We start from the raw sequence: 26,976 nt of genomic DNA on the forward strand, positions 1-26,976 counted from the left end.
GTCTCAGCGGATAGGAAACTCCAGAGGAGAACAACTCAGTCCAGCAAGATATGCAATACACCAGCACAGTCAATGAGAAGTATGCATACCGTGGTTCAGGAGAGCAGGCTGTCAGACAGAAGTGCAGGGATACCTGAACGGCTGGAGGCCGGCAGGATACGAAGTCCCAAGAGGGTGGAAGCGGTAATTAAGTAGGTGCAGCGCACAGGTAGGTAGACCAGCAGAGATGGAAACAATACTCAGGAAGCAGTAGTATGTAGAACTGGGCACCTGGAGAACACTAAAGAGTAGAGATGGTCTAGCCGAGATGAAAGCAGCGGAGCGTTGATCCAATGCAGACAGGCGAGTTGACACAAGAGGAGACACTGTAGAAGCACGGAGAGCGGATCAGCTGGCTGCAGACACGAGGAGTACTGGAGGGTTGCGATGAGAAGCACGGAGGCAGCGGATAGGAATCAGCTGGTGCAGTAACGATGAAACACGGGAGAGTTGAAGTGGTCTGGAAACTGTAGAAGCACGGAGGCAGCGGATAGGAATCAGCTGGTGCAGTAACGATGAAACACAGGAGAGTTGAAGTGGTCTGGAAACTGTAGAAGCACGGAGGCAGCGGATAGGAATCAGCTGGTGCAGTAACGATGAAACACAGGAGAGTTGAAGTGGTCTGGAAACCACAAACGAACAACAGGAATCAGCAGGAGCTGAACACACGAGGAAACACAGGAACACCTTCAGAGGCTCATGGGGAATGAGACTCCAAGATCAGGCAACGAGGTATTGACCTCAGGTGCTTTAAATAGGGAGTGTTGCCTGATCAGCCAATTAACTAAAAGGAACATGTACTGAAGGTTTGAAAGGGCTGCACATGCGCAGACCCTCAGGATGGTGGACGGCCACGGTTCCTAAACACACGAGAAGTAGCACTCACAGTCCGGTGAGTGACAGAGGGTTAGTGATGGTTGGATAAGAACCATTAGTGATGGTTTTAACACTATTTGAGTAATGGTGGACTGATTCTCCAAAATGGCACATTTTGTTGCACTCAGAGTGCTCCTTTCCGCACCTACCCTAGCCACTCTTTTTATTAAGGAAATCTTTCGCCTTCATGGCTGTCCCCACAAAATCATTTCTGGCCTGGGTGTCCAGTTCTTCTCCAGATTTCGGAGGGCCTTTTGCAAACAACTAGGAATTAATCTGAAATTTTGTTCTGGATACCATCCTTAGACTAGCGGTCTGACGGAAAGGGTAAATCAGGACCTGGAACTGTTTCTAAGGATCTACGCTCCCGAGAATCAGGGTCATTGGAGCAACATGAGTCCACAGGTCCCATTTTTTATTATCTTTGGTAGTCACCTCATATTGCCTTAGTTTTCCTCTATTCCAAATAGGTGACAGAGTACGGTTGTCCACAAAAAATATGAGACTTCGAGTTCCTTCCATGAAGTTGGCACCTCGTTTTATTGGACCATTTTGCATCATACAAGTTATCAATCCTGTGACCTTCAAACTACAGTTACCGTCTTCACTCAAGATCCACAATGTATTCCACACTTCTCTGTTTAAACTTTTAGTTCTGAATAAATTCTTTAGAGAACCTTCCAATCCTTCTCCTGTCAACACCCAGTTGTTGCCTATAGCAACCAATCAGATTCTAGCTGTCATTTTGTAGAATGTACTAAATAAATAACTAGTATCTGATGGGTTGCTATAGGCAACATCTCCACTTTTTCAAACCCGCAGTTTAGTATATATACCCCTCAAAACTCCTGAAATTTCAAAGGAAAACTACAGTAAGTAGTTGACTGGAAGGGCAATGGTCTTGAGGAAAGACCGTGGGACAAAGCAGAGTAGGTTCATGCCCTACTTCTTTTTTCAAGTTCAAGAGAAACTTTCCTCTGATAGAAGATTTGGCAGACGATAGACATATCTTTAAGAAAGAGGGCACTGTCAGGCTGCTTATCTCCTTCGCTGAAAGGACGGACGCCTTCTCTCTCTCTTGGCCCTGCGCGCTCATTGCCTAGCAGTCACTCCTCACAGTCCCAATCCCAACAATAGTTGTAATGCAGTGGCGCACACAGGGGGGGTTTCTGAGTCTCTAGAAACCCCCCCTGTGCTAACTAAGTGGCCACTGTCCTATACAGCAGCCGCGGCGCTGTCAAAGAAGCGTCCGTGGCGGTGCTGTAGTGTATACAGCACCGCCACGGACGCTTCTTAGACAGCGCCGCGGCTGCTGTATAGGACAGATCTAACTAAACGGAGCTCTCTCTGCAATTTTAGATGAGAACTGGATGATTGGCGAGCTCCTGACATTACTTAGCAAGGAATGTACAGGTTTTCCCTGGTTACTGGGGAAACATGCTGACAATTTGGCCTTCCATGCCACAGTACATACACAGACCAAAGGATGGACAGTCTGTAGCTATGTTACTCTTCAAAATTGTGAAATTGAGTTTGAATTAAACAAGGAGAGTGTAATTTTTGGTTCTTTCCTGAGTGTTCCTTAAAATAAATTTCAATATTGTTGCTAGGAGTGACATGCATCTAGGCCTGCCAACTTATCCTTGAATATAGCTATTTCAAAACTGTAGAGCTTGTAGCAATCAAGGCTTGAAACAAATCCTGAGAACAGACCCAACAAGAATTGGATAAATTACTCTTTATTTGCTTCCTCTTTTTACAGTTGTTCCGAAATGTTTAAAATAGCCAAAGTACATAGGGGGAACTTCAGCAGGGTCTGTGGCCTGAGCAATTAGTTCACCCACCTTGCTCGAGCTGGATCACTTGAGGCACAGTGTAATGAGTGTCTTCCCCAGGAGGAAATGAGATTCACTGTGAAACAGTGGTGGCCTCTACGCTAATTCCACTAGCCAGCAGCTGACAATATACAGGCCAGGAGGCAGTAGGATCACACACAGAAGAAGTTGACATAGCCCTATAATCCATTAGTCAACTTCGTCTCCCACCTAGGGCCCAGTGGGCAATGAAGACCCCAGATTAAGCTAACTTATATTTATGGGTTTTTTTTGCAAATGGAGGAGGAAGGGGGCCCAGACCAGTATGTTGACTTGGGCCCAAGCAGCTCTTAATCTGGCCCTGAAGTTGGAAGTAAACCAAGATAGACAGATACCAAGGGCTGAAGGTCGGAGAATTGAGCAGATATGGGTGGTCAGGCACAGGCCAGGTTAGTAATGAGTGGTCAATCAGCAATCAGACAGTAGGTCAGCAGTAATCCAGGTCAGTAATAGGAAGTCAGATGACAATTTATCCCTGATACACTTCAGAGCCCACATGGGCAACACTCTAACCTGTAAAATGGCTGCACATTACCCCTAATATCAGTAATACATTTAATTAAAAAGTTACACCCATCTGTAATAAGTGTTGCAAGTTATAGCAAACAATTCTGACAATAAAGCCGGAAGGAGCTGGAGTCACAAGTGAAGGCTCGAAAGACCACATTCAGCCCTAGGGCCACTTGTTGCCAATCACTGATTTACACTCTTTCCTAAAAAGAAATGTCACTTATTATTTCAGTTATAGTGACCGGATAAGTTGTGCTCACCCCAAGCTCCGGAGTGCAATGCTATATTCACTGAATGTGCCTGACTTAATACAAGGCTTTCACACCACAAACCACAGTTAGTTGGTGCAACCTCTTGACACATTGCTAACCAGACTTAATGTTCCCCTTACGCTGAGCTGGGTTAAGCTGCAACAAATCTAATGAGATTTTTGGATTCCTTTACACACATAAAAGTCATTTCCCATTTTTACAGTTCAATCTGTTTATGTAGCAATATAATTTCTTTGCAGGAACATAAACTGGGAAACTAGTGCTATAGTTTTTATTTCACAAGACAAGCTTATTAAAAAGTTTGTTTTTGTTTGTTGGATTTTATATAATGATACAACCAAAAGTGGTTTGTTGTGCTATGTTGATACTGGAATGAACGGATATCTACATAATAGAATGCAATGCTCATCGACACTGCAAATAAATAAATAAAAGTGTACACCCATTCTCAGTGCTCACCTGCTGGCAGCCAACACAGTCAATTTCCCTGAGCTACCTATTAGCCATTTACTGGAATTTGTGGGAAGGGAGCCAAGTTTATAAAATGACATGGACCCTTGTGATCCCAGAGAGGCATTCTGATTACATGAGGACTAATGAGGCACGCATAAGATGCGCCAAGTTTGGGTTAGACCAGGGTCAGACTGACATTGGCTGCTTCATATAAGCAGTTGCTCCCGAATGTCAACGCCTCTGGATTATATCAACGATACTTTTAAGTCTGACATCTTTCTGGCCGAGTGTTGAAGGATTATCCATGCGTAGAGCTGTGCACGCTATATCACAAGTGCAGCGAGTCAGTGAGGCACACACTACACTAGAAACTCATAAGCAATGCTTAACTCTTGCACTGACATATGCAGAATTATTATCAATTCTCATGTGAAGATGCTGGAGCATTTGGCTTTTTGCTAAAAAAACAGACTCAAAATTCTTGTATTAGAATGTAAATAGGACACAAGATGTATTGCTGACAGCCAGGTTCCGTGTAAGAGAAGCATGACAGCATTAAGAACATGCTTCCCAGCCACCAGCCATGTATGGTATTGTCAGCTGATACAGGGGAAAATATCACATCATCAAACCAAGCCACATGTTATGGACAGGCCCTCCATCAGGGGGAACAGCCAGTATTTCTTTATGGGGGAACCTACAAATCACATCTTGTTCCTGCCAGGACCTTTGCTTACAGTGAAGAGGGCTGGTAGTTATTTACAGGTTAGCTGGGAAATGTAAGATGAAAGTGTTTTTATTACGACCTGAAGGAACAGTTACCTCTTCCTTGGAAGTTGTTGTTGGTGAGAAATTGTAGATTTAAGCGTTTACCTATATGTACAACTGAAAGTATGCAGGATTATGTTAAATACCTTGTGCGAATAAATGTGTCTGGATATAAATGTAAGAAATGATCTACATGTGTGTTTATAATGTAAACTGTTCCACATATTAACTGGTCTTGCTAATAAAGGGAGTCGACATTTTGGATAACGGTCCAGAGTATGGAACGATAGGGTCTTGATGAAGTGTTCGTCATTCTCTCCAGTACCCACAAACAAGCTATTTTACGAGGACTCCTTTATCCGCCTGTATTACAGGATCTTTTATTGGACAGTGCAGCAAAATATTTTTGAATTTATAAAAACATATGTAATGTATAGTAATAAAGCCATGCACAAGTGAATTAATCTAATCGACTGAGCTAGTGAATTTCCAACATATTCTTTCTTACACAGGAAAAGTCTCGGAACATCCTTTAAACCTTGAGGTTTGATAAATGCTTGTTTAATACAAAATGATGCATTTCCTCATACAACCCAGTCTGTATATCAGCAGAATTATAGTATCGGCTGAAGCTATCACAATTCATTGGTACTGCAGTCCACTGACCTTAAATATACCTTCAAACGTTCACTGAAAACCCACCTCTTCAGACAAGGTTATGATATTCCTCAACCATCATCTTAATTTCCCTAGATTATCCTGTTACCATCCTCTACCCTGCTAACGCAGGACAACAACCTTCTGACCAACATTGCAACACACACAGCCCACTCAGTACTTTTACCTTTGCAGTCTGGCTGGTCCATTGTGCAATATGATGTAGCACGTGCCCTTGTGTTTCTAACTCCCATTGTCCTATAGATTGTAAGCTTTCGAGCAGGGTTCTCTTACCTCTCTGTCTGTATGTATTACTCAGTATTGTCTTATTAATGTTTGTTCCCAATTGTAAAGCGCTACGGAATTTGCTGGCGCTATATAAGTAAATGTTGATGATGATGATGATAAATATGGTCATTTTATGAGATTAATAGCAATAATAAGCATGTAAATTCCCAAATAAGTCCATTTATATAGATCATCCCCTACAGTCACTTACCTTTAAGTTAAAGACCTTTTTGTCGCACACCGTGCAGGTGTGTGGCAGATGCAGAGGGGGTATTCCATGAAAATCATTCAGTTCATGTGGCTTCAGGTTTTTCAGAGACGATACGCAGTTTGTGATTTTGCCATTATTGTGTCTACTGAAAACTGGAGAACTTGAAGGGCTGAATTTGGTGTCAGGAGTTGGCTCTTCTGGGTTGTACAGTTCATTTCTGGGCTCATATTGCTGACTGGGTGATTGCCACATGTGAGAAGGCTCCCACTGATTGTTGGATGCCCTGTTATGTACCACCTGACTGACATCTCCTTTATGGCTCATGGTGTGCTGCGGCCCATGGGTATCAAAATACTGATTTTTAAATCCAGATGGGTTATTATGTTTATGAGGGTAACGACCATCCGATGTTTCTTCCGGTCCGCAAGTGAAGCTGTGATATGAAGTCTGCTCTGTCTCGGAAGCGAATGATTGAGACCCCACGTGGAAACCGTCTGTCTTGTTTCCACCCATAGCTTTCCCGAAAGGCTGCATAGAGTTCTGGCTCGGATTCTGGGAGTGTTTTGGTGGCATGGTTGGGTGTTGGGCAGAGAATCGTAAACCAGTGGGAGGAAATCTGGCATTGTGTATGGCAGGACCAAGGGAAGGCATTCCAGCTGGTCCATGGGCACCCATCATGGCAGCATTTCTCAGGGGATTAAACAGTGGCTGGGACATAGCCACCTTGGAGAGTACTTGGTTCAGTACAGTAGCAGCAGCTGTGTTACTGGTGACTGCACTTTGTGCCAATTTTAGCCTTTGTAGGGTGAGCTGAGCCTGCAGCTGAGCGAGCTGGAGACTGGCAGGGGATGGCAGAAGAGGGTTTGTGGTTCCACTGCCTAATTGGCTGTTGACAGAAAAAAGATTCTTCTCCAGAAATTGGGATGCACTGCAACAAAATTAAATGAAATAAAAACTATGGTTACACATTGCAAATATTTATGTTAAAGGATAAATACAATTAAGAACGCACAAAATTATCTTAATGGTATTTGATGCAACAAGCCAGGGTTATGTTCTATAGAATAATATGGAGAAGTAGGAAGCGCTCCTTTTAATTAAACATGATAATAAGCACAGATTACACTTCTGTTTATCTTGTATTGCTTTACTTACCGATTTGTACTGTGTATGATCTACTAACAGATTTATACAGAGTATCCCCTACCTGATTGTGTACACCAGTGGATCCCAAACTTTTTCTGTTCAAGGCACCCTTAGGGTCTCCATAATTTTTTGAAGGCACCCCTAAGTCAAAATAATTACCAATTAATCCCCCGCCTTGCTTACCACTAGCCCTGGCTGAGGCACCCTTGTGAGATCTCCAAGGCACCCCAGGGAGCCTAGGCACACAGTTTGGGAACCACTGATGTACACTGTGTACACGCAATGCCTGTAGCCAGACACAACATAGAAACTGCCACGTACAGAGGTGGTAATCGTACATTGAGATTAGTATAGTCACTTATACTGTCTAACTTAACCTCTATTTTCATGAAAGGCTGTGGCTGATTAATGCTGAGTTTCAATGAGTTTAAATGAGTTACTGCACTTTGTTAGTAAATAACCCTAAATATGTTTTCAGGGCAAAGCAGTAAATCAGCAAAGAATAAGATAAATATACAGACTCTTACAGAGAAAGAATACAAAATAATAGTAGTAATATAAAAATGTAATTTTGAAAAAAAAGTCAGAAAACTTAATTAGAAATTGTTAGAAATATTGAAAAAATATTTTTTTAAATTACGTTTTAGTGGTTATACATTTGTTACATTCTTTAGTGTTTTCTAAAATCTTAGAGTGCAGATCTCTTATTTGCTGTATTTTTTCAATATGCAAACTTGTACTTACTTCTCTACATTAGGTGTTCTTGTTGAAACCCTTATAAATGTTGCGTTTATCTTATTTATTTTTTTACAGGCATATGAATATATTTTATATTTTTTATATTATGAAAATATTTTTACTGAAACCTAGGCATCTATGGTTGTCAATGTTTAAAACAATAAACCACATTTGTGATATAATTTTCCTTTCAACATGACTGGCTTATTAAATTAAACGTAATTTCACTCATTTCTACCAGATCATCTTCTATAGTAAACAGTGGATAGTAGATAAAATAATAACTAGCACTTTCACGCTCATAAATTTGATGGCACAGTCTATTTAACAACATGGTACAAATGAAACAGGTAACGACCAATCAGAAATTTAGGATTATTTTCTTAGGAAATGAAACAGTGCACAAATGTGATAGTAATTGGTAATAAGCAATCAGCAACCAAGTTCCCTTAGTCCAGTTTAAAACTGTCATTTAAAGCAATCAGGTTAAACACACTGATATGATTATAGCCACATCTCAGAAATATGTGTACCTAGTTATCTGTTATCTATCCTGTGCACATATGGATGCTAGTATTGTAATGGATTATCACTAATGATACTTTATTTAAGGCCATCTTACTCATTTTATTGTGAGAGTGGAGTGTGTACTGTTGCTTGTACTGTTTTGCAGAAGTAACAATAGCAAAAACAAAATAACAATTATAATATAAAGAGCATTAAACAAGTCAAGTAACATTCCTCAGTACTTAGCTATTTATTTTATTACAATCGACTGACCAAGGCATAACTGGCTGTTGCCTCATTATAATGGCAGTTGGGTCACTTAGAAAGTGTCACTATCAGTCTGCCTGCCAAAAGCCAACTACTATATTATCAAGATTGTTCCCATGCTCCAGACCTTTCACACACACAAATTAAACATCTAAATGTAGACAGGATGACTTTTTCTATATCCAACACCAGTAGCTCCTGTGTTTCTATTTTCACTGGCACTGCTTGGGTGCACAAGTTGTTTTTAACTTAGTGCTTTAAAGGGGTGTGAACAGTTTGTTTAGGATTCCATGGTGCTAAAGTATCAAGACCACGGGATTAATTGAGCAATGCCGTCTACGGACGTGATGAGACGTTTAAATTAGAAAAATAAGCCGCACCTGCGCTTTACGTTAACGGAGAGCAGGCAAGCACTAGCACACAGTGGCTTTCTGAAATGCTATCTGAGCACTTATTACAGACAACTAAGAGGAGCCGAGTCATACTTTTCTTTAAGAGCTACAAAGACCATTTTACACAGACAGAGAGGTACCCGACATATGTGAACAAAGCGACTGTGAGACCTCTATCAACGTGCTGACACCAAGGCTTTAATCTGGTTTAAAGATCGATCGCAGTCACCCAGTAAATGAGCAGAACAATGACAGCAATGCAGTGCATTAAACGTATTAATCCGTATCTGTGTAAACAGTTTTACAGAGAATGATGATGGGTCATAGAGTTACAATCATATGACATCAATACATACAATAAAAATGCAAAGGCTGCCTACCCGGTGCTCTAGGCGACTCTCATGCACATAAGTATATAAATGTGTTCCCTTGTTGTGGCTGAGAGGTAATTCTAATGAAGGCCACCTCACCCCAAACACTGGATCAAATATATACACAGCGATTTGTGACCTGCACCAATACTAAGCATATTAATTCAATGGGAACTAGTAACATCACTATGACTTGAGGCACAAAATGCCTTATGCCTCAGCCATGTCACCACTAGTTCCTACTGAACTGAGCTGAATTCTCATGAGAATTGGTTCTGCTCACATAACGGCTGCCTCCAATGTCAGAGGGTTCAGTATTTGTTCACTTGTTCAATGGATTAGCGTGGTAGATGGATAGAACCCCTGTTTTGTACTCATGGTACAGGACATTGCAGCTGCTTGTAAAATATGCACAATGCATTATGGAACCCGTAGTTCTATGACTGCTGTTAATCATAACTGTGCAAAGAGATCAGGGGGTATATTTACTAAACTGTGGGTTTGAAAAAGTGGAGATGTTGCCTATAGCAACCAATCAAATTCGGGCTGTTATTTATTTAGTACATTCTACAAAGTGACAGCTAGAATCTGATTGATTGCTATAGGCAACATCTCCACTTTTTCAAACCTGCAGTTTAGTACATATACACCCAGAACTTCCTCAGCACTGTCTCCTTATTGCCAAACCATTAACCATTTACATGGTTGTAAATCTTGCAAATTAGATTAACAAACTGTTGTTTTACACCCCAATTATCCTCTTTTGTTTCTTGTTGACCCTCCTTTTTAAGCCCAAGCACAGTTAGGAATTTACCTTATTTTAAGCATTTAATCTACATGAAGGGAAAGTTTACCACTACACAAATTGTGTACTAATATTGCTGTTTATAAAGCATGCACAATTTCACAGAGTAGAACAGTGCAAAATTTGTATTCTGGAAATAAAACGTGGTGACTTCATATAATATGGACCACTGAATAATGATTATAAGAGAATGAAGTAAGCACATCCACATTTTCTGCACAAAATGACGTAATTCAGGCAGCTTGCTAAGTTTACTTTAAAATAAGGGTTTTCTCTACGTTGGTATATGTCCTGTATACCCTTCTTCTAGCTGAGTTATTGAGGTTATTTAAAATATGCTACGCTATAGTTATGGTTACAACCCCCCTTCCCTACTGGTACATACTTAAATGGTCTGTAACACATGGGCCTACTTTGTAAAGTGCAGATCATGTCTTCTCTGCATTTCTGCAATTATCCATGCTGTAGATTCACAGCCTATCTGGGCATAAGACTGGTTTATCAGCGCCAAACCTGAAAGATCCCCATATACAGCAGTAGCAACTTTCTAAAAACAGCTAGCACACGCATCCTCTCCCACAGTGAAGGTTCACTAGGGAAAATGTGAATTCTTTTGAATTACAATGTATAAAGTAGGTAAATGTGCAACCATATGATAAAGAAGCATATACATGCACTTCTGAAAATGTCATGGTTTTATATAATTTTTTACAACTACAATATTGTAAGTCAAAATTCCTTTCATCGTAGTTGCTTGTGCAGAGTGTGTTTTTTAATATCTTTTAAGAAACTGAGACAAACAGCTTTAATACCCCTCTCTCATACAGACAGACCTGAACATGAAGACAGTCTTAGCAATAGGTGAAGTGTCATTTTGCAGCTTTCTTAAAAACTCTTATATGAGTGATCTCACAGAAGATTATTTCCAAAACACGTTCACTGTATATAGGAAAAATTTAGGGAAATCCGTAGATGTAAAATTTCACTTAAATATGCAAAACTGACTATATCTCCTTGTTTTTCTTCTGCTGAAATTTATTTCTTTAACATGAACTAATAAATTCACAAGGGAGTATTACAATTGGAAAGTAAGGGTAAAAAACAAAAACTGCACTAAATTACATAATCATAGTCAGGTTAACAATGTCCTCTTCAATGTTCTCCCATTTTCAAAGCTAAGATTAAGACACAGCATAAAGCGAAGTAATAAAAAAAAAATTATATATCAAGTGCAGTCTTGTAGTTATAGAACATATAATGAAACATATTTACAATGCACCCTTGATAAGTTTGGACTTGTACACACTAAACAATGACAAACAATGCTAGTTAAAAGGTTAGACAAAACATTGTACTTTGTCCTTGCTTTAACAGAGTATTGTTTAACCCATCCCAAAGCCTTGCTGCAGAATAGTGTACCTAATGAGTGATATAGGACTACATTGTGTTTTACCAAGCATTTACACTGTTGAACGTAGCAGGCAACGATAATCTGGCACAAAGCAAACCCTCGTCTCAGAGTGTGCACAGTTCATTTAATGGGCTTCTAGGCGTTAAGTTGAATGCCAATCAATACAAGGAGCATTAATCTTGTTGAAGTATATCTGTAAATGCTGCAATTAATATTTCAGACTTATATTTAAATATAATATATATATTAAATATATTTATATATATATTAAATATATATACAGACTTATACTTAAATATATATAAAAAACTCATATTTTAGCTTCTAGTGCCAAAATTACAACTATTGTTTTAACATGCTGTGAACATTAGTAGAACAATGCATCAGAATAACATGAAAAGGACAGACTGGTTATTTTCTTGTTGCTATTTGTTATGTTTGACAAAAACAAACATTTTTGACTTTCTCTTGTATACACTATTAATTTAAGGGTTCCCTGAACACTGGGTTCCAGTCAGGTCAAATCTTAAGAATGAGACTGGTGTTTGGATAATCCTTATATATGAATCCTGATTTCCCTGCAAAATTCTGTGCAGCTCAGAGGATTATTACTTCCTGGACCTAAACATAATGAAAATATGTTCTTATCAAGCACCCACTTATTAAGTAAAAAATGTAAATTAGAGTTTGGCTTTAAAATGGAATTGGTCCATGATTTGCAGACTCTTTTATATCAGCATTTGAGTGTTTCCGTGAATTGGAAAATATGGACGTGAAATGATCTCTAGTAATATGATGGTGAAGCATTTACAGAACACTGGGAAACGTGGCAGAAATATAAATATTATTGAAGACATCAATGTTTCCTTGTGCATTCTTTATTATTTTCTAAATATCTACCGCTTATCTGTACCACAAATTAACTAACCAAGGTGCTAAGTATGAATAAATGCACCAATTCACTATTCATGTATTAAACACATATACAATACAATATATACTGTAATCACATTATCTTTATGTCTTAAGGCAAAAGTCCAAATAAGTAACTAGTTATGAAATGAAGCAAACATTGATGTTAAGAAGAAGCATTCAGGGTTCATACATAATCACTATTATGATATGTCTAGGGGAGGGTTGGCAAATTTTAGCCCAGGGGGCAAGACTCGAGTCAGCAGCCTATTAGGGACATTTTAAAGGAAAAAGATGCAGGTGGCCCAGTGACCCAGCCCAAGGTAGCCCCTATGGCACCTGCCCCTGGATATGGCTTGGTATTTCCTGTATAATCGTAGGTACCACATAGGTCTGTAAAGCAGTTGTTTTGTCCTCTTGTAAAGAACACAAAAACTTAGCAGAAACTACATTAATAAACTCACTAGGAAGTTTATAAAATCCAGTACTGACAAAACAAAGGGAACCTCTGAGCCTTCAAAATGCAAACAACTTACTGAACTAAATTTAATTTAATTAATTTGTGGGAGGAACACTTCAAGTTTTTAGGAAACTGCACAAAAGCATTTGCAGACACTGTCATATGTATAATATTTTTAAACATGTATTTCTACTAAAACATGGGAGAATTTACATGGAGCACAGAACATATTTGTACATTTCTTTATAAATGCACACTATAGAATGACATTGAAAGTTACATACTGTATATCAACACAGATTTACTTGCCACAAACTTATGCATGAGTTAACCCCTTGTTTCTAGGGAGCGAATCCCCTGTCTTCTCCATTCCCAGGTGCAGACGGCATTTTCCGTTAAAACTCACTTTACTATACAGTAAAGGGAAGGGGCCAAGGATTCTTCTAACACACATAAGTTATTTTTCTCCCGTCCTTAGTGACCTTGGTACCCATATGTAGCCTCAGTCCAACTTTTAAGGCTTTCCACCAGCATTTATGAGGCATGTAAGGTCAGGTAGGGATCGCCTTGTTAAACCAAAAATATTTAGCAGAGTGATAAAAGAAGGGAACGATTGACTTCAGCAAGTAAGCAATGCCAAAATATTAGACAGTCCTACCTTAGTGTAACGAGATGTAACTCCCCAAGAGTATGGTGTGAAATTCCTTCCTATTGTACGATTTACACTCTTCTCCGCAGAGAGGGCACATATTGTGCCAGCTGTACCATCTCCCAGTATTTACAATCCTTCTTCCCATTAAACCGCACAACATTTAATGAACTGGCAGACAAGGACCAGAGGGGACGTCACATGTCCTACGGGATTGTTAATGTTACACACACACAATATCACTTGATGTGTATGCCATGTGTTCGCCGTCCTCCTGCTCGAGCTACTGACAGCCCCAGATCCCAGGCCTTCCAACCCATGAAGAATGATTCCCAGGCATGCTCGCTTCTCTCGTTATAATTGGATGTGTTAAATTCACAGCCAGCAAAGTAGCTGCAGCAGCATTCACTTCTTTCCATGTTGTGTTTTTCTATTTTTAAATGCCTCCAAACACATAACAGTTTTCTAAATACAAACAAAAAAGAGAAACTAACACAATCCCTATAGAGAATTTACACAAAAACACCCAGCAATACCACCGAGGCAAAAGACACCACTTAACTAGCAGGATTACTTGTAATATTTGCAAGTCTAGCAACAATTAATTTAGACTAAATGTGAAAGCAGTAACTAAACTTAGTATGTATGTTTTATATATATATAGGATACTGTAAATTATATGGATAATAAAGTCACTAAGGGGTCCTCTGACAAGACTGTAGGACAAGGACCTTAATAAATACTTCTATATAGGCCCTAGAAATCTTAGGTAACTTCTAATATGGATAATAATCAGCAGTTGGGGGAGTCTTATTCCCAATGATCACTGAAGAAATGAGATTAAAGCAGACTGTTTATACAGATATTAATTACAGTAACTTTTATCCTGACTGCCGAATGATTGGGAACAGTGGGCAATATGCTCACACATATAGATGGCCAAATTGCACTGGTCTGGCATCAGGCAGATCACAAAGTATATGGTTCACAATTCTGGGTCGACCAACATGTGGTAACTGGGGTCATCACTTAACCTGTACTAAATCAAATCCAATCCAGTAGATTGTCAATTGTTGACACATTTCAAAATGGTCAATGTGGTCAAAAATATGATAAATGGCCAGGTAATCACACCATGATTTGCCAGCAGTTTGCATGGGTTACAATCCAATTCCATTACAATCTGAAACGATCCATGAGTGATTTGGCTACACAAGTGGAGGGCTAAATTGAACAGATCCAACCAGATCAGTGATCCAATATGACGAATGCTTCGAGTTCAGGTGAAAGCAATTTGGCCATCTCTATGTTCGCAAAGTGTATCATGCTAAATGGGCAGATCTCATCATGTGTGGATACAGTTATTACAGACACAATCGGATAGGACAAAGTACAATATCGTTAGTCACACAGTTGAAGAGAAAAGACAATAGTGTTATTAAGGGCATGAGTGCTCGCATGGCCCCAAGTCAGTATGATATAATGATCCAGCCATCATTCAGATTTATGTCTGCAAATCCATTAGGAAGATGACAGCTGTGTTTGTGATCATTTTCCAACCGCACTAACAGGCCCCAGTGAAAGAGGGAATTAGTTTGTCCAGCGTTACAAAAGCCTGATATTGGGTGATTTACTAAGGAGCAATACCATACAATTTTTCCTATTTTTTCCTGTTTTGCTCCTGCTTTAGTGCTGTGGTCTGTGTGTCGTGATGGAGCATTTTTTCGGATGCGTACACTATTGCTTTACATGATGGGCTAACAATCTAGATGCAAAACTGACAAGCTGCTGCACAAAGCACAGACACAAGTTTTGTCTAATCACACAAGATAATTACAGAGGCTACAAGAGGTGGAGATTGGGAAGATTTTAAGATGTTTACTTTGATGCTGACACAAAGCTTTTTTTACAGACCAAAATGCTGGGTTTTTAATTGGAAGGTGTAGTCTGCTCACAACAGGTAAATGACTGACAAAAGGTAATTAATACTACAAACACTACAACTATAACACTATAATGAGGGAGCGCTTTAATGAGTGGGAAAGCAGGGGAAGCTCACTGGAAATGTTATGCACATTGGTTGCAACTGCAAATTAAACTTTTTCAAATAAGATGCACAACTTTGCACTGATGAAAGGTTTCTGATTCTATACATGCAATAGAAAATAAGTTGGAAAACCTGACACCACCAGCTAACTTAATTATACTTAGTTCTGTAACAAAATACATTTCTCCACTCTAGTCTTGTACTAGAAGCAGGAGCTGCTGTTAGTCTGATAAAAGTCAAGGACACCAATGTTTTTGAAGTGATATATAGTACGAGGAATTGCAACACACAATTACTCAGGGGTTGATGGAGAGGCATAGTGGGTGTCTGAATGAGGCTTTTATAATGCTGGGGCTAAAATCCCTGAAACTGATCCTTGCATCATTCAGATGAGTTTATACTAAACATGCTGTAACTAATCTCTAGTTATACTCTAACCATACTCTAACCAAACTCTAACCATACTCTAACCAAACTCTAACCATGCTCTAACCATGCTCTAACCAAACTCTAACCATGCTCTAACCATGCTCTAACCATACTCTAACCAAACTCTAACCAAGCTCTAACCATGCTCTAACCATGCTCTAACCACACTCTAACCATGCTCTAACCATGCTCTAACCAAACTCTAACCAAACTCTAACCAAGCTCTAACCATGCTCTAACCATGCTCTAACCATGCTTTAACCAAACTCTAACCAAGCTCTAACCATGCTCTAACCAAACTCTAACCAAGCTCTAACCATGCTCTAACCAAACTCTAACCAAACTCTAACCAAACTCTAACCAAACTCTAACCATGCTCTAACCATGCTCTAACCAAACTCTAACCATGCTCTAACCAAACTCTAACCAAGCTCTAACCATGCTCTAACCAAGCTCTAACCATGCTCTAACCATGCTCTGACTATACCCCACCATACCCTGACCACACTCTAACCATGCTCTAACCAAACTCTAACCAAACTCTAACCAAACTCTAACCAAGCTCTAACCATGCTCTAACCATGCTCTAACCATGCTCTAACCAAACTCTAACCATGCTCTAACCAAACTCTAACCAAGCTCTAACCATGCTCTAACCATGCTCTGACTATACCCCACCATACCCTGACCACACTCTAACCATGCTGTAACCATAATCTAACTTACTCTAAACATGATCTAACCATACTCTAACCATGATCTAACAATAATCTAACCATACTCTAACTATGCTCTAACCATACTGTGACTGTGCACTCATTTCTGGTGAAAGGCATGACGAGAGGACATCTGTACAAGAACTAATAGCAGGTCCAGTTTCATTACATCCACACTTATTGCATCATTCATTTCTAGCCTATTTACCTTGTCACCTAAATATCAGTGCACATTGTAAATAGTATTTCTTATTTACATTGCCCAGATGTCAGTGTCTCAGCACCAGTCACAGCTGCCAAGATCTAGAAACAATATCCAGGGACAGTTAGCAGCACCTGTCACCTAAGCACATTACACAAGGCACTGTCTAGGTTATTGTTGGTGTACTATAATTCCCATCATGTACTTTATCTTTAATAAATATTACCTTTCTATGTCCAGGAATAAGAACTGAGAGTGAGAAATGTTTTCAATAAATAGTATAACATAACGTGGACTTTGTAGTTGGTCAGTATTGTAAAATAGGAATATTTTCATGAATAAACCTGTAAACCCGGAATATGTCTAGAAATTAGTTTGACATCTAAGGTTGTAGTGAGAAATACAGATGGTTAATGCTGAGGCTGGAGATCTGGTCCATCAAGCTCTGCACAATGGGGGGACAAGAACCGAAGTGGACAAGGGATGAAATAAAGATTAATCCATGCCTGCTATGATCACTGTAGTCATAGACATAACTAGAGCATATGGCATTACAGTGCAGTGTAAGGAAATACAGAATATGAGATTTGATCATTATGAATAATCAGCACAGCACGTGCATTCTCTACGCTGTACAAACTGAATGTCCTGTACTTTCAAACTTAACTCAATAATGACTTTGACTGTAGCTCAAACACAGCTGTCTATCCAGTTCTCTCTGGTAATTTCCATGGGATACAATTTCTTTTTCTTCACTTGTTTAGTAACAGCTCGTAAATTTCCCACAAGTTGTTCGCCATTTTACAGCTCACAAATTTTCTACGACACCTCTTGTGACAATCTCACAGACTGTATATTTCCAACCAGGCAGAAAGACACAAACAGTTGTTTTGAACTGTCTGTGTGTGAGTGTGTGTCTATATTAGGGAATATAGACTGTGAGCTCCAGTGGGGCAGGGACTGATGTGAGTGAGTTCTCTGTACAGCGCTGCGGAATCAGTGGCGCTATATAAATAAATGGTGATGATGATGATGATGTTGAATGTCATTCCAGTGGAAGCGAAATGTAATTTGTGAACAAATCGGCAACGCGAAAATGCAACTAGATGAATTAGATGTAATGATGGGAGTCTGTACATTGTTCTATTTCATTACTCCAAAAACATACTGGTAAAGTTAATTGGCTGCTATCAAATTGACCCGTGTGTGTGTGTGTGTGTGTGTGTGTGTCCGTCCAATTGGGCAGGGACTGATGTGAATGTGTTCTCAGCGCTGTGGTATTAGTGGCGCTATATAAATAGCTGATGATAATGATGATGATGGATCTTAGACTTTTATCTGCACTGCTTCATGATTTTGCACCAATGTGACTGTTCTCTGGTATTGGGACTAACATAGGCAGACATAAGTGTGCTTTCAGGTCTGGCTCTAGAGGTGAATACTAAAATCATGTTAATACAATATACACATACATGTTATCCTATACATCTCTCTGCACATTTGAATTATTATCAATAACTTGTCATCAAAAATTAAAACATATAAAAAGTAGTTATCGTATATAAGTTTATTCAGTAGCTGTACCACTAGTATATAGACATATGATTGTCCATGTCATGTGTGCTTTATCACCTTATAAAGAATTAGTCATGTGACATAAGGAGGGGTCTGATTCTCGACTACCTATAGACAAGATACATGTATCACTTGCTTTTCTTGTCTTTGGTAAAAGACTCTTATGTCTATGTAATATTACCCTTTAATAGAAGGTTGAAGTAGAATAAACAATATAGCAGTTGAGACCTGTACCAAAAATCTGCTTTACCTCCTACAATAACATAGACAAAAACTACAATATAATGATCAAAAACACAGCGGTGAAACCCACCAAAGGATGTCAGTGGGTTCTTAGCAGGAAGTGAGATGTTTTAGTGATGTTTATTAGCAACCAACATTATTGGAAACCTTACATATATGACTGGCATGAATATTAAAGTATGCTGATATCAGTTCAACAGGGAATACATGTATTCTCAGCCATTATTCAGCCATCCAGCATGCTCTATGTAAACAGGTCATGGAACAGTATGTGCCTATTTAGAGCCATGTAACTAGATATGAGGGAGGGCCGGTCTCAATGACACGGCTGCATTGCACCTTCTCAGACACGCTAGCTGGGACTCACCTCTATCTGTGCAGTTACTCCTGATACACGGAGTCTTGCTGTGCCCTGGGAAGGGGGTCTCGTTCACAACATTTGTATTTGCTGGGATCTCTGCCAAAGATACTTTATCTTAAGACAGATATGTGACCTATCCAGGCTTGGCGCCAAGAAACTTCCTGTATTAGACTGCAAGGACATGATGGGTTAATTTCAAACACTGAGATACTACATATTGTTGCCCACCTGCAAATACTGGAATAGATGAGACCAACAAGCAGAACCCCAGCTTAAAATAAGAATATCTCAGTACTGTACAGTAAAACTGGGGTTAGAATGTAGTAACTATAATGCTTATAGTTATTACATTCTAGTTACAAAGCTTTAAAAAGCGAATCATACTATCTACACTATAGTAGAATATACAAACTTGCTATTTTTTTTAAAAATATAATAAATCAGAACTGGCATATTTAATATATGCTCGTGGTTACTCAAGTTACCTCCTTTGAAAACTTCAATAATTAAATAGAGTATTTAGGGACATATACTGATATGATATTTCTATAATGGTGGACAAGCTCCCAATTTAACCCGCTAGACAGGTCTGTCCTTTATAACCAACTGATATTTTCATGCAAACGGCTAAGCAACCCTCTTCCACTTGCATCTACAGTCGGGAATGGTGGCTGCATGGCGGCCTCTGTTTAAAGCTGCCCCAATGACCGCCCCTCACCTCAGGTGTAAGTTCTGGCTACACGCTGCATGACAAACAAGATTGCAGTGTCCCTGGAGTTTTCATAATGCCAGTGGGTAACTGGCCTAATGAATAACCCATGGTCAGCTTGCTGTACATGAGAAGATTTAACTGCTCCAGTAAATCATTAATATAATTCTTGCATCCTATTAATTCCCAGATTACTCCATTTTGTAACTACTTATAGAAACAGAATTTCTGCTTTACATTCCGGAGGTGCTCCCATTGTAACACATATTCAATGTATCAGAAAAAGAAAAGACAACGAGAATTAACATTTGTTTGGTGCACTACTAGGAATCATATTATGTTAAAACATAACTTTATAAATTATTTCAAATCTGCTTTTTTTTACAGTCAGATGATCAGTAAATTAATAAAAATAAATATGGTAAATGTGCAGGAAATCTGTCAATTGGTATTCAAAGAAATTACAGAAATGAAAGCTATATTCTCTGACATTGTTGTAATATAATTGACATAAAGATTTCAAGGACTGATGACAATACCCCTAAGAGGATGTATTCATAATCAATTGTATATTAAATATATCAATGTTTCTGCACCATATATATTCTAAAATAACTGAATCAGAGGAGTGTATAGATGTTTTACGGTGCTGTCTGCTCAGCCATCAATAAACCTCATTATCTATAGGGGAGGGGAACAGGATATTACTGAACAGCCATGTTATTATGGGGAACCAGACTGGTAGTTTTCACTGGAATTATCAGTTTTCAGGGACTACTGAATACAAATTTAGATTCATCTTCACATTAAATGACTAGTTAAAGGGGTGAGTAATAAGACACTACCGGGTAACTTTTTAGCCAAAGGGGATCACATCAGCAATAATTCCCTGAACTTTCGCTTCTCTGTTAATAAATAAGATCTGAGAAAAATAATACAAGACTTCTCAAACTGTGATCTATATAACAAGCATAGTTTATTAGAGTAGGTACTGGTGAAACAATTTAAACAATTATGTAATAAAGAGACTGCAGGCACACTGTTTTTTAATTATACATTATATCCTGCACACATTATACATTATATCCTACACACTTGCTATACTGACAGTAAAAGACTTCATAAATAAAAGTTATGTTTTAACATATTACAATTCCTAGTCCTGCACAACAAATGCAGCTCTCTTTCCTTCCTTCTTTTTTTTTTTGCTAATCTAATAAATAATCCTTAAGAGATTTCCTGCAGCTGAGATCATTAGCAGCTCAGTACAGGAAACATTAAAGAAGAAACTCTCAGTGGCAACAGTCACAATGTAACTGTTACATTGACCCAAAAACTGCATTTATCTTTATACAATCACTAGACATCAGCATCAGGAAAACCCTCAACTCAAATATGCTTTAAGGCAATGGCGGCTGACTGGTACTTTGTGTACCTGTGAGTATCAGCCCCAGGAACTCAGTGTGTATCTGCTCCTTATGTCTGCACATAGCAGGCAGTATAAGTGTCAGGTTACATGATCTCTACATTCATAGACTATATCTAGGAGCTGCTGCTTTCTGCCATATGTGGGTGGAAGAAGCACCAGTCTGGAACTACTCTGACTCCTATAGAAATCACTATCCTTGTGCACTATGACAAGTAAGATCATTCAGACTATCTATCTGTGGAAACTGGTCTTTTGCTCAATTCTTATTTGTGACCCTCAGTCCAAACTTTGACATAATATTTAATCCTCTAAAAGAATTGCACAATGGTGGTGTATTACAACTTGGGCATATGGATTTACTGCGGCTCTTACTGAATTACACCAAACAAATGTGTCATATCTGTTTCACAAACCTGAGTTAAAGGTACTAAAAGTCTGTAAAAAGGGTGCCATCTAGGGGTTACTCAGCATCATAGCACTACACCAACTCATCAGACAAATACATCAATATTGTTTAGCAAAGCTTTGAATTCTGCTTATAGGATTTAGCCTCATATTAAGAAATATGGTGGTTTAAGGATATACAACCTTTGTATAGGAATATAGCTTGAACACATGTGCTAGAATTATAGATGATAGAAATGTAAGGAAGTGTTTTATTTTATTGTAAATAGGCACAGAGAACAAGATGTGAAAAAATCCCACTAACCAAATGTAAATTGCACAAACACACCTCTTTATCTGCCTTATTTGCCGGAGTGCATGATACAGTTAAGTGTATCAGTCACAGAGGCCCTATAAAGCAGATAAATGAATAAATAATTTCATATATATATATATATATATATATATATATATATATATATATATATATATATATATATATACACACACACACACATACATGATGTCATATACTGTCATTCAACACAGTACCAAATCAGCAGGCATATGTCAGATTCAAATAGCTGGTAAAAGGTCAAGGTAGGTGTCAGGGTTCATTGATGAGTCTGCAACAATATTCAACCGAAACCATAAGTCTGAACTAAACATATTCACAATGCACGTACAGCAGCACAGTGGTGACTGCACAGTCGGAAGACAAGCAATTATAAGAAGCCAACACTGGCCGTTGATGGCCTAAGAAAACACTGACACAGTTGTTGCATTATCAAGATGTTTCTGGGTGTTAGATATTATGTAGTGTTTAATTTTTGCCATTTTAAACATTGCACCAAAATGTTTTGCCTTAAAACAATATTGTCACTAGATTCATACAGGCTAGGGGTAAAGTATAGGTAAATATATATTAAATAGTAAGTTAACTGTAATAAGATCAGCTGTAAAGTGAAGTAGCTATCAACATAGAGACAAAACTGCAGTTATATGTATTGCATGTTAAACGTTCAGTAGCCACGGAACACCACTATATCCTTATTGTGTGAACAAGGGGCTTATGTTATCATTTATAGCGCACATAGCTGGAGTGTGAATTTCATAAGGTGGGTAAACAGATACACTCAACACATCTAAAGGGCTGCAAAATGGAAGAAAAACTGTTCCACAGAGTAAAAACATTGTAATGCTTTTACAAAGATATGAAGATGTGAACAGAAAATACTTATGTATTTCACAAACCACAATTGTAAGTAAAAGAAATCTGTAGACTACACGGTATTTGTCTACATCACAGATGTGATACAGAGAACTGAGTCACCATACATAGAATTATACACAGGAGAGTTTTGCATGATAATTATCAGTATACAGTGCAATGATTTCCCGAACGCATGTAAAGGAACCAATGTCAGATATGTTTATGTTTAACATGCGGTTTCATTGGCAATTGAACTTGCATTTTAAATGCAATTCAAAGCATACCCAGTCTGCTCTCTATCTTCCTCACTCCTCTTCAAATTGGAAGTTATTTTCTGCTACAGGCTTTAAAAGGAACAAAGATGACCTGTCTGTCCCTTTTTCATTTTACAAAACATTTTCACATTTATACAAACTGCAAATATACCACCTGCAGCGTTTCTTTCTACCAACAAGTCCAACACTCCCCACGATACCTACAGTTACTCTTTCCAGACCTACTCATACTCAATGACAAAGAACAATCTTTTTTAATTTGTTTTGTGGTTTCTTTTGTGTCACCTGATAATTTTATTATTTAAATTATAGTATTGATTGTACATTTAAGAATTTAAACAGTGCTTCAATAAATATTAGACTGTAAGCTCTTCAGGACCAATGCCCTACTGTATCCATGACTTATCTTAATGTTTGTTATATATACTGTAAGGCATTGTATATGTTGCGCATTCTAAATAAACGTTTTCACAAATAAATAAAAAAATCACTGTAAATCATTTAAAATCTGAAAGCACAACCATTACTGCGGACCTAAGAATGACCCAGGAGTTACATGCAGTTACATGCTATCAGCACACACAAATACATGTATAAAGACAGATTCACATTCTCACTTGGAAAAAAAAGTGTTAAATATTCTCAAGCTTTCAGTGTGACAACTGTTATTACTGACAGCAGACTGTCTAATTAAACTATGAGCTTTACAGAAAAAAGGGTCCACTTGTCACTCTCTTCTCCCCACAGAGACCTTTACGCTGACTGATAGACACTTGTGTCCTTGTTTTTTAGCAAGCATTCATCCCAATACCTCTGTGTTATGCAAGTCACATGCTCGAGGAATGTCAATGCGATAGTGACATATTCGTGTCAGGTGCCAAAGACAGAATCCTCCCAAAGCATTCTCACGTTTTACGATACATGCCAATACCGCGCTCATCACCCAGCTAGTGTGCCCAAGTTCAGATAAAGCAGGGAACTATTACAAGCACGTCAGCAAACTCCTACATAAAAAGCAACCACAGAAATCTTATAGACAGACCTTACACTTATAAATTAATAATGCAGTATAAACGTATTATTTAGTAATTTAACATAATATAATATATGCATGTTTAGCAACCTCTTCAAAACTGCGCAGCTAATCATTCGCATTGTGCCGCATTTGTCCACAAAATGTTGCACGTTTCGCAAGAGTAATTTGGCATCAAGTGTCCGTAGTCTGACCCCAGCCACGCAGCACAATGAATTGACCATCGTCACCCCATCTCTATTCAGACAATTAATCCACTAAATGCAAATAATAAATAAATATAGTGCAAAATGGCGAAGTAAAAGCGAAACTAAAAGATTTGCCGGTATCGCCAGAGCTTTGGACCTTGTCCTGTTTTCCGGCAGAACTTTGTTTGGGCTAAATTTTACAACAATTTTGTTCATATCTCTTTGATACTTATCTCAGCTATGTAGGTGGTTTAAACTTTCCTGTGTACACAATAGGTTACTCTCTACTTTTTTGTGACACTGACTTCTGTACATATATTTATTTATTACTGTTCATTTATATAGCATCACCATACGCAGCGCTGTACACAGAATATTTAATCATTCACATCAGTCCCTGCCCCGCTGGAGCTTACAATCTGAATTTCCTACCCCACACATACACAGGTCACTTTTATGTCTGCAGTCAATTTACCTACCAGTATGTTTTTGGAATGTGGGAGGAAACCCACGCAAACATGGGGAGAACATACAAACTCCACACAGAAAAAGCTCTGTTTAGAACATGTATGTATTCTTCTGGACTGAACTGTTGTGTTCTTGTGATGTTTCTATGTCAGACTTTCTACCTACTGTAATGTACTATGAATTTCATCATTTAATGGACACTTAAAAAAAAAACAAAAAAAACAAACAAGTTAGTTTTGTTTACAATACCCACTAACCAGCATTTTTTCCAAATTAAAGTCTCTGCTTATAATGGCTGTCTGGCTCAGTGAATGGCTTTTTCAGTTGATTGAGCAAAAACAGAATAGAGTGCAAGCATAATTTTGCTGTGTGGGGCTGGTCTGTGAACAGTCCATATGTCTAAGCATTGGACCACTGAACATCACACATGCAAAATAGCAAAATGCACCTATGTAATCAAGCTTCATATAATCACACTCTGGCAGCACTGTGTGTGTGTGCTGGGGGTGGGTGGTCTGAGGCCACCCCTGATACTGATGGGAGCAGCAGGGGAGCTACTAAGTGTTAATGCAGTTTCCACAGAGTGGTAACATGTTTGGTAGCACATATATGTCTCTATGAATGAAAATCTGACACACAAATCAGCAATTGCCAGATCTCTGCATCCAAACTTATTCTGTATATCTTACAAGAGTGCTGACTTCTCCCATAGCCCATAGTGAAATCATAATCAGACCTACCCACTAGAACATTTTTGTATTGTGCATAAAATTACTCAAAGTATGCCGAGCACACCCAATTGTCCAATTATAGTCATTGCCTAATATATACATAATCCCATGTATACCACATACTGCTACGTCCAGCAAATACAGTCCCATGCACATCACATACTGCTATGTCTAGCATACACAGTCCCATGCACACCACAGAGTGCTACATCCAGCAAATACAGTCCCATGTACATCACATATTGCTATGTCCAGCATACATAGTCCCATGCATACCACACACTGCTATGTCCAGCATACACAGTCCCATGCACATCACATACTGCTACATCCAGCATATAGTGTCCCATGCACACCACACACTGCTATGTCCAGCATACACAGTCCCATGCACATCACATACTGCTACATCCAGCATATAGTGTCCCATGCACACCACATATTGCTATGTCCAGCATATATAGTCCCATGCATACCACATACTGCTGTGTCCAGCATGCACAGTCCCATGTACACCACACAATGCTATGTCCAGCATACACAGTCCCATGCACACCACACACTGCTATGTCCAGCATACACAGTCCCATGTACATCACATACTGCTGTGTCCAGCATGCACAGTCCCATGTACACCACACAATGCTATGTCCAGCATACACAGTCCCATGTACACCACACAATGCTATGTCCAGCATACAGTCCCATGCACAACACATACTACTATGTCCAGCATACACAGTTCCATGCCCACCACACACTGCTATGTCCAGCATACACAGTCCCATGCACACCACACACTGCTACGTCCAGCATACACAGTCCCATGTACATCACATACTGCTATGTCCAGCATACACAGTCCCATGTACACCACACACAGCTATGTCCAGCATATACAGTTCCATGCACATCACATAATGCTATGTCCAGCATATACAGTTCCATGCCCACCACATACTGCTACGTCCAGCATATAGAGTCCCATACACACTTAGAATGTAAGGTCTCTAATGAGCAAGGTCCTTCATACCCTTTGTTTTCATGTCTGCGTTTATTTTGTCTACATTGTATGTCCCTGTTTTATGTATGTACTTAGTGTACGGCGCTGCGGAGCACTGTGGCGCCTTACAAATATATACAGTCCCATGCACATCATATTCTGCTATGCCCAGCATATACAGTTCCATGCACATCATATACTGCTATGCCCAGCATATACAGTCCCATGCACATCATATACTGCTATGCCCAGCATATACAGTCCCATGCATATCATATACTGCTATGCCCAGCATATACAGTCCCATACACATCATATACTGCTATGCCCAGCATATACAGTCTCATGCACATCATATACTGCT

General features: G+C 38.9%; 1 protein-coding gene across 2 annotated transcripts in view; it reads right to left on the bottom strand.

Annotated features, from left to right (window-relative positions):
* Nucleotides 1-26,976, bottom strand: part of RBM20 (RNA binding motif protein 20) — a 154,617-nt gene that overhangs the window by 45,150 nt on the left and 82,491 nt on the right. For both annotated transcript variants that reach the window (XM_075215709.1, XM_075215708.1), the window contains exon 2: nt 5,949-6,876. In XM_075215709.1, the coding sequence (XP_075071810.1) occupies nt 5,949-6,876 (928 nt within the window). The remainder of the gene's footprint in view (nt 1-5,948; nt 6,877-26,976) is intronic.

The sequence above is a fragment of the Mixophyes fleayi genome, chromosome 6 (assembly GCF_038048845.1).
Source record: "Mixophyes fleayi isolate aMixFle1 chromosome 6, aMixFle1.hap1, whole genome shotgun sequence".
Classification (NCBI taxonomy): domain Eukaryota; kingdom Metazoa; phylum Chordata; class Amphibia; order Anura; family Limnodynastidae; genus Mixophyes; species Mixophyes fleayi.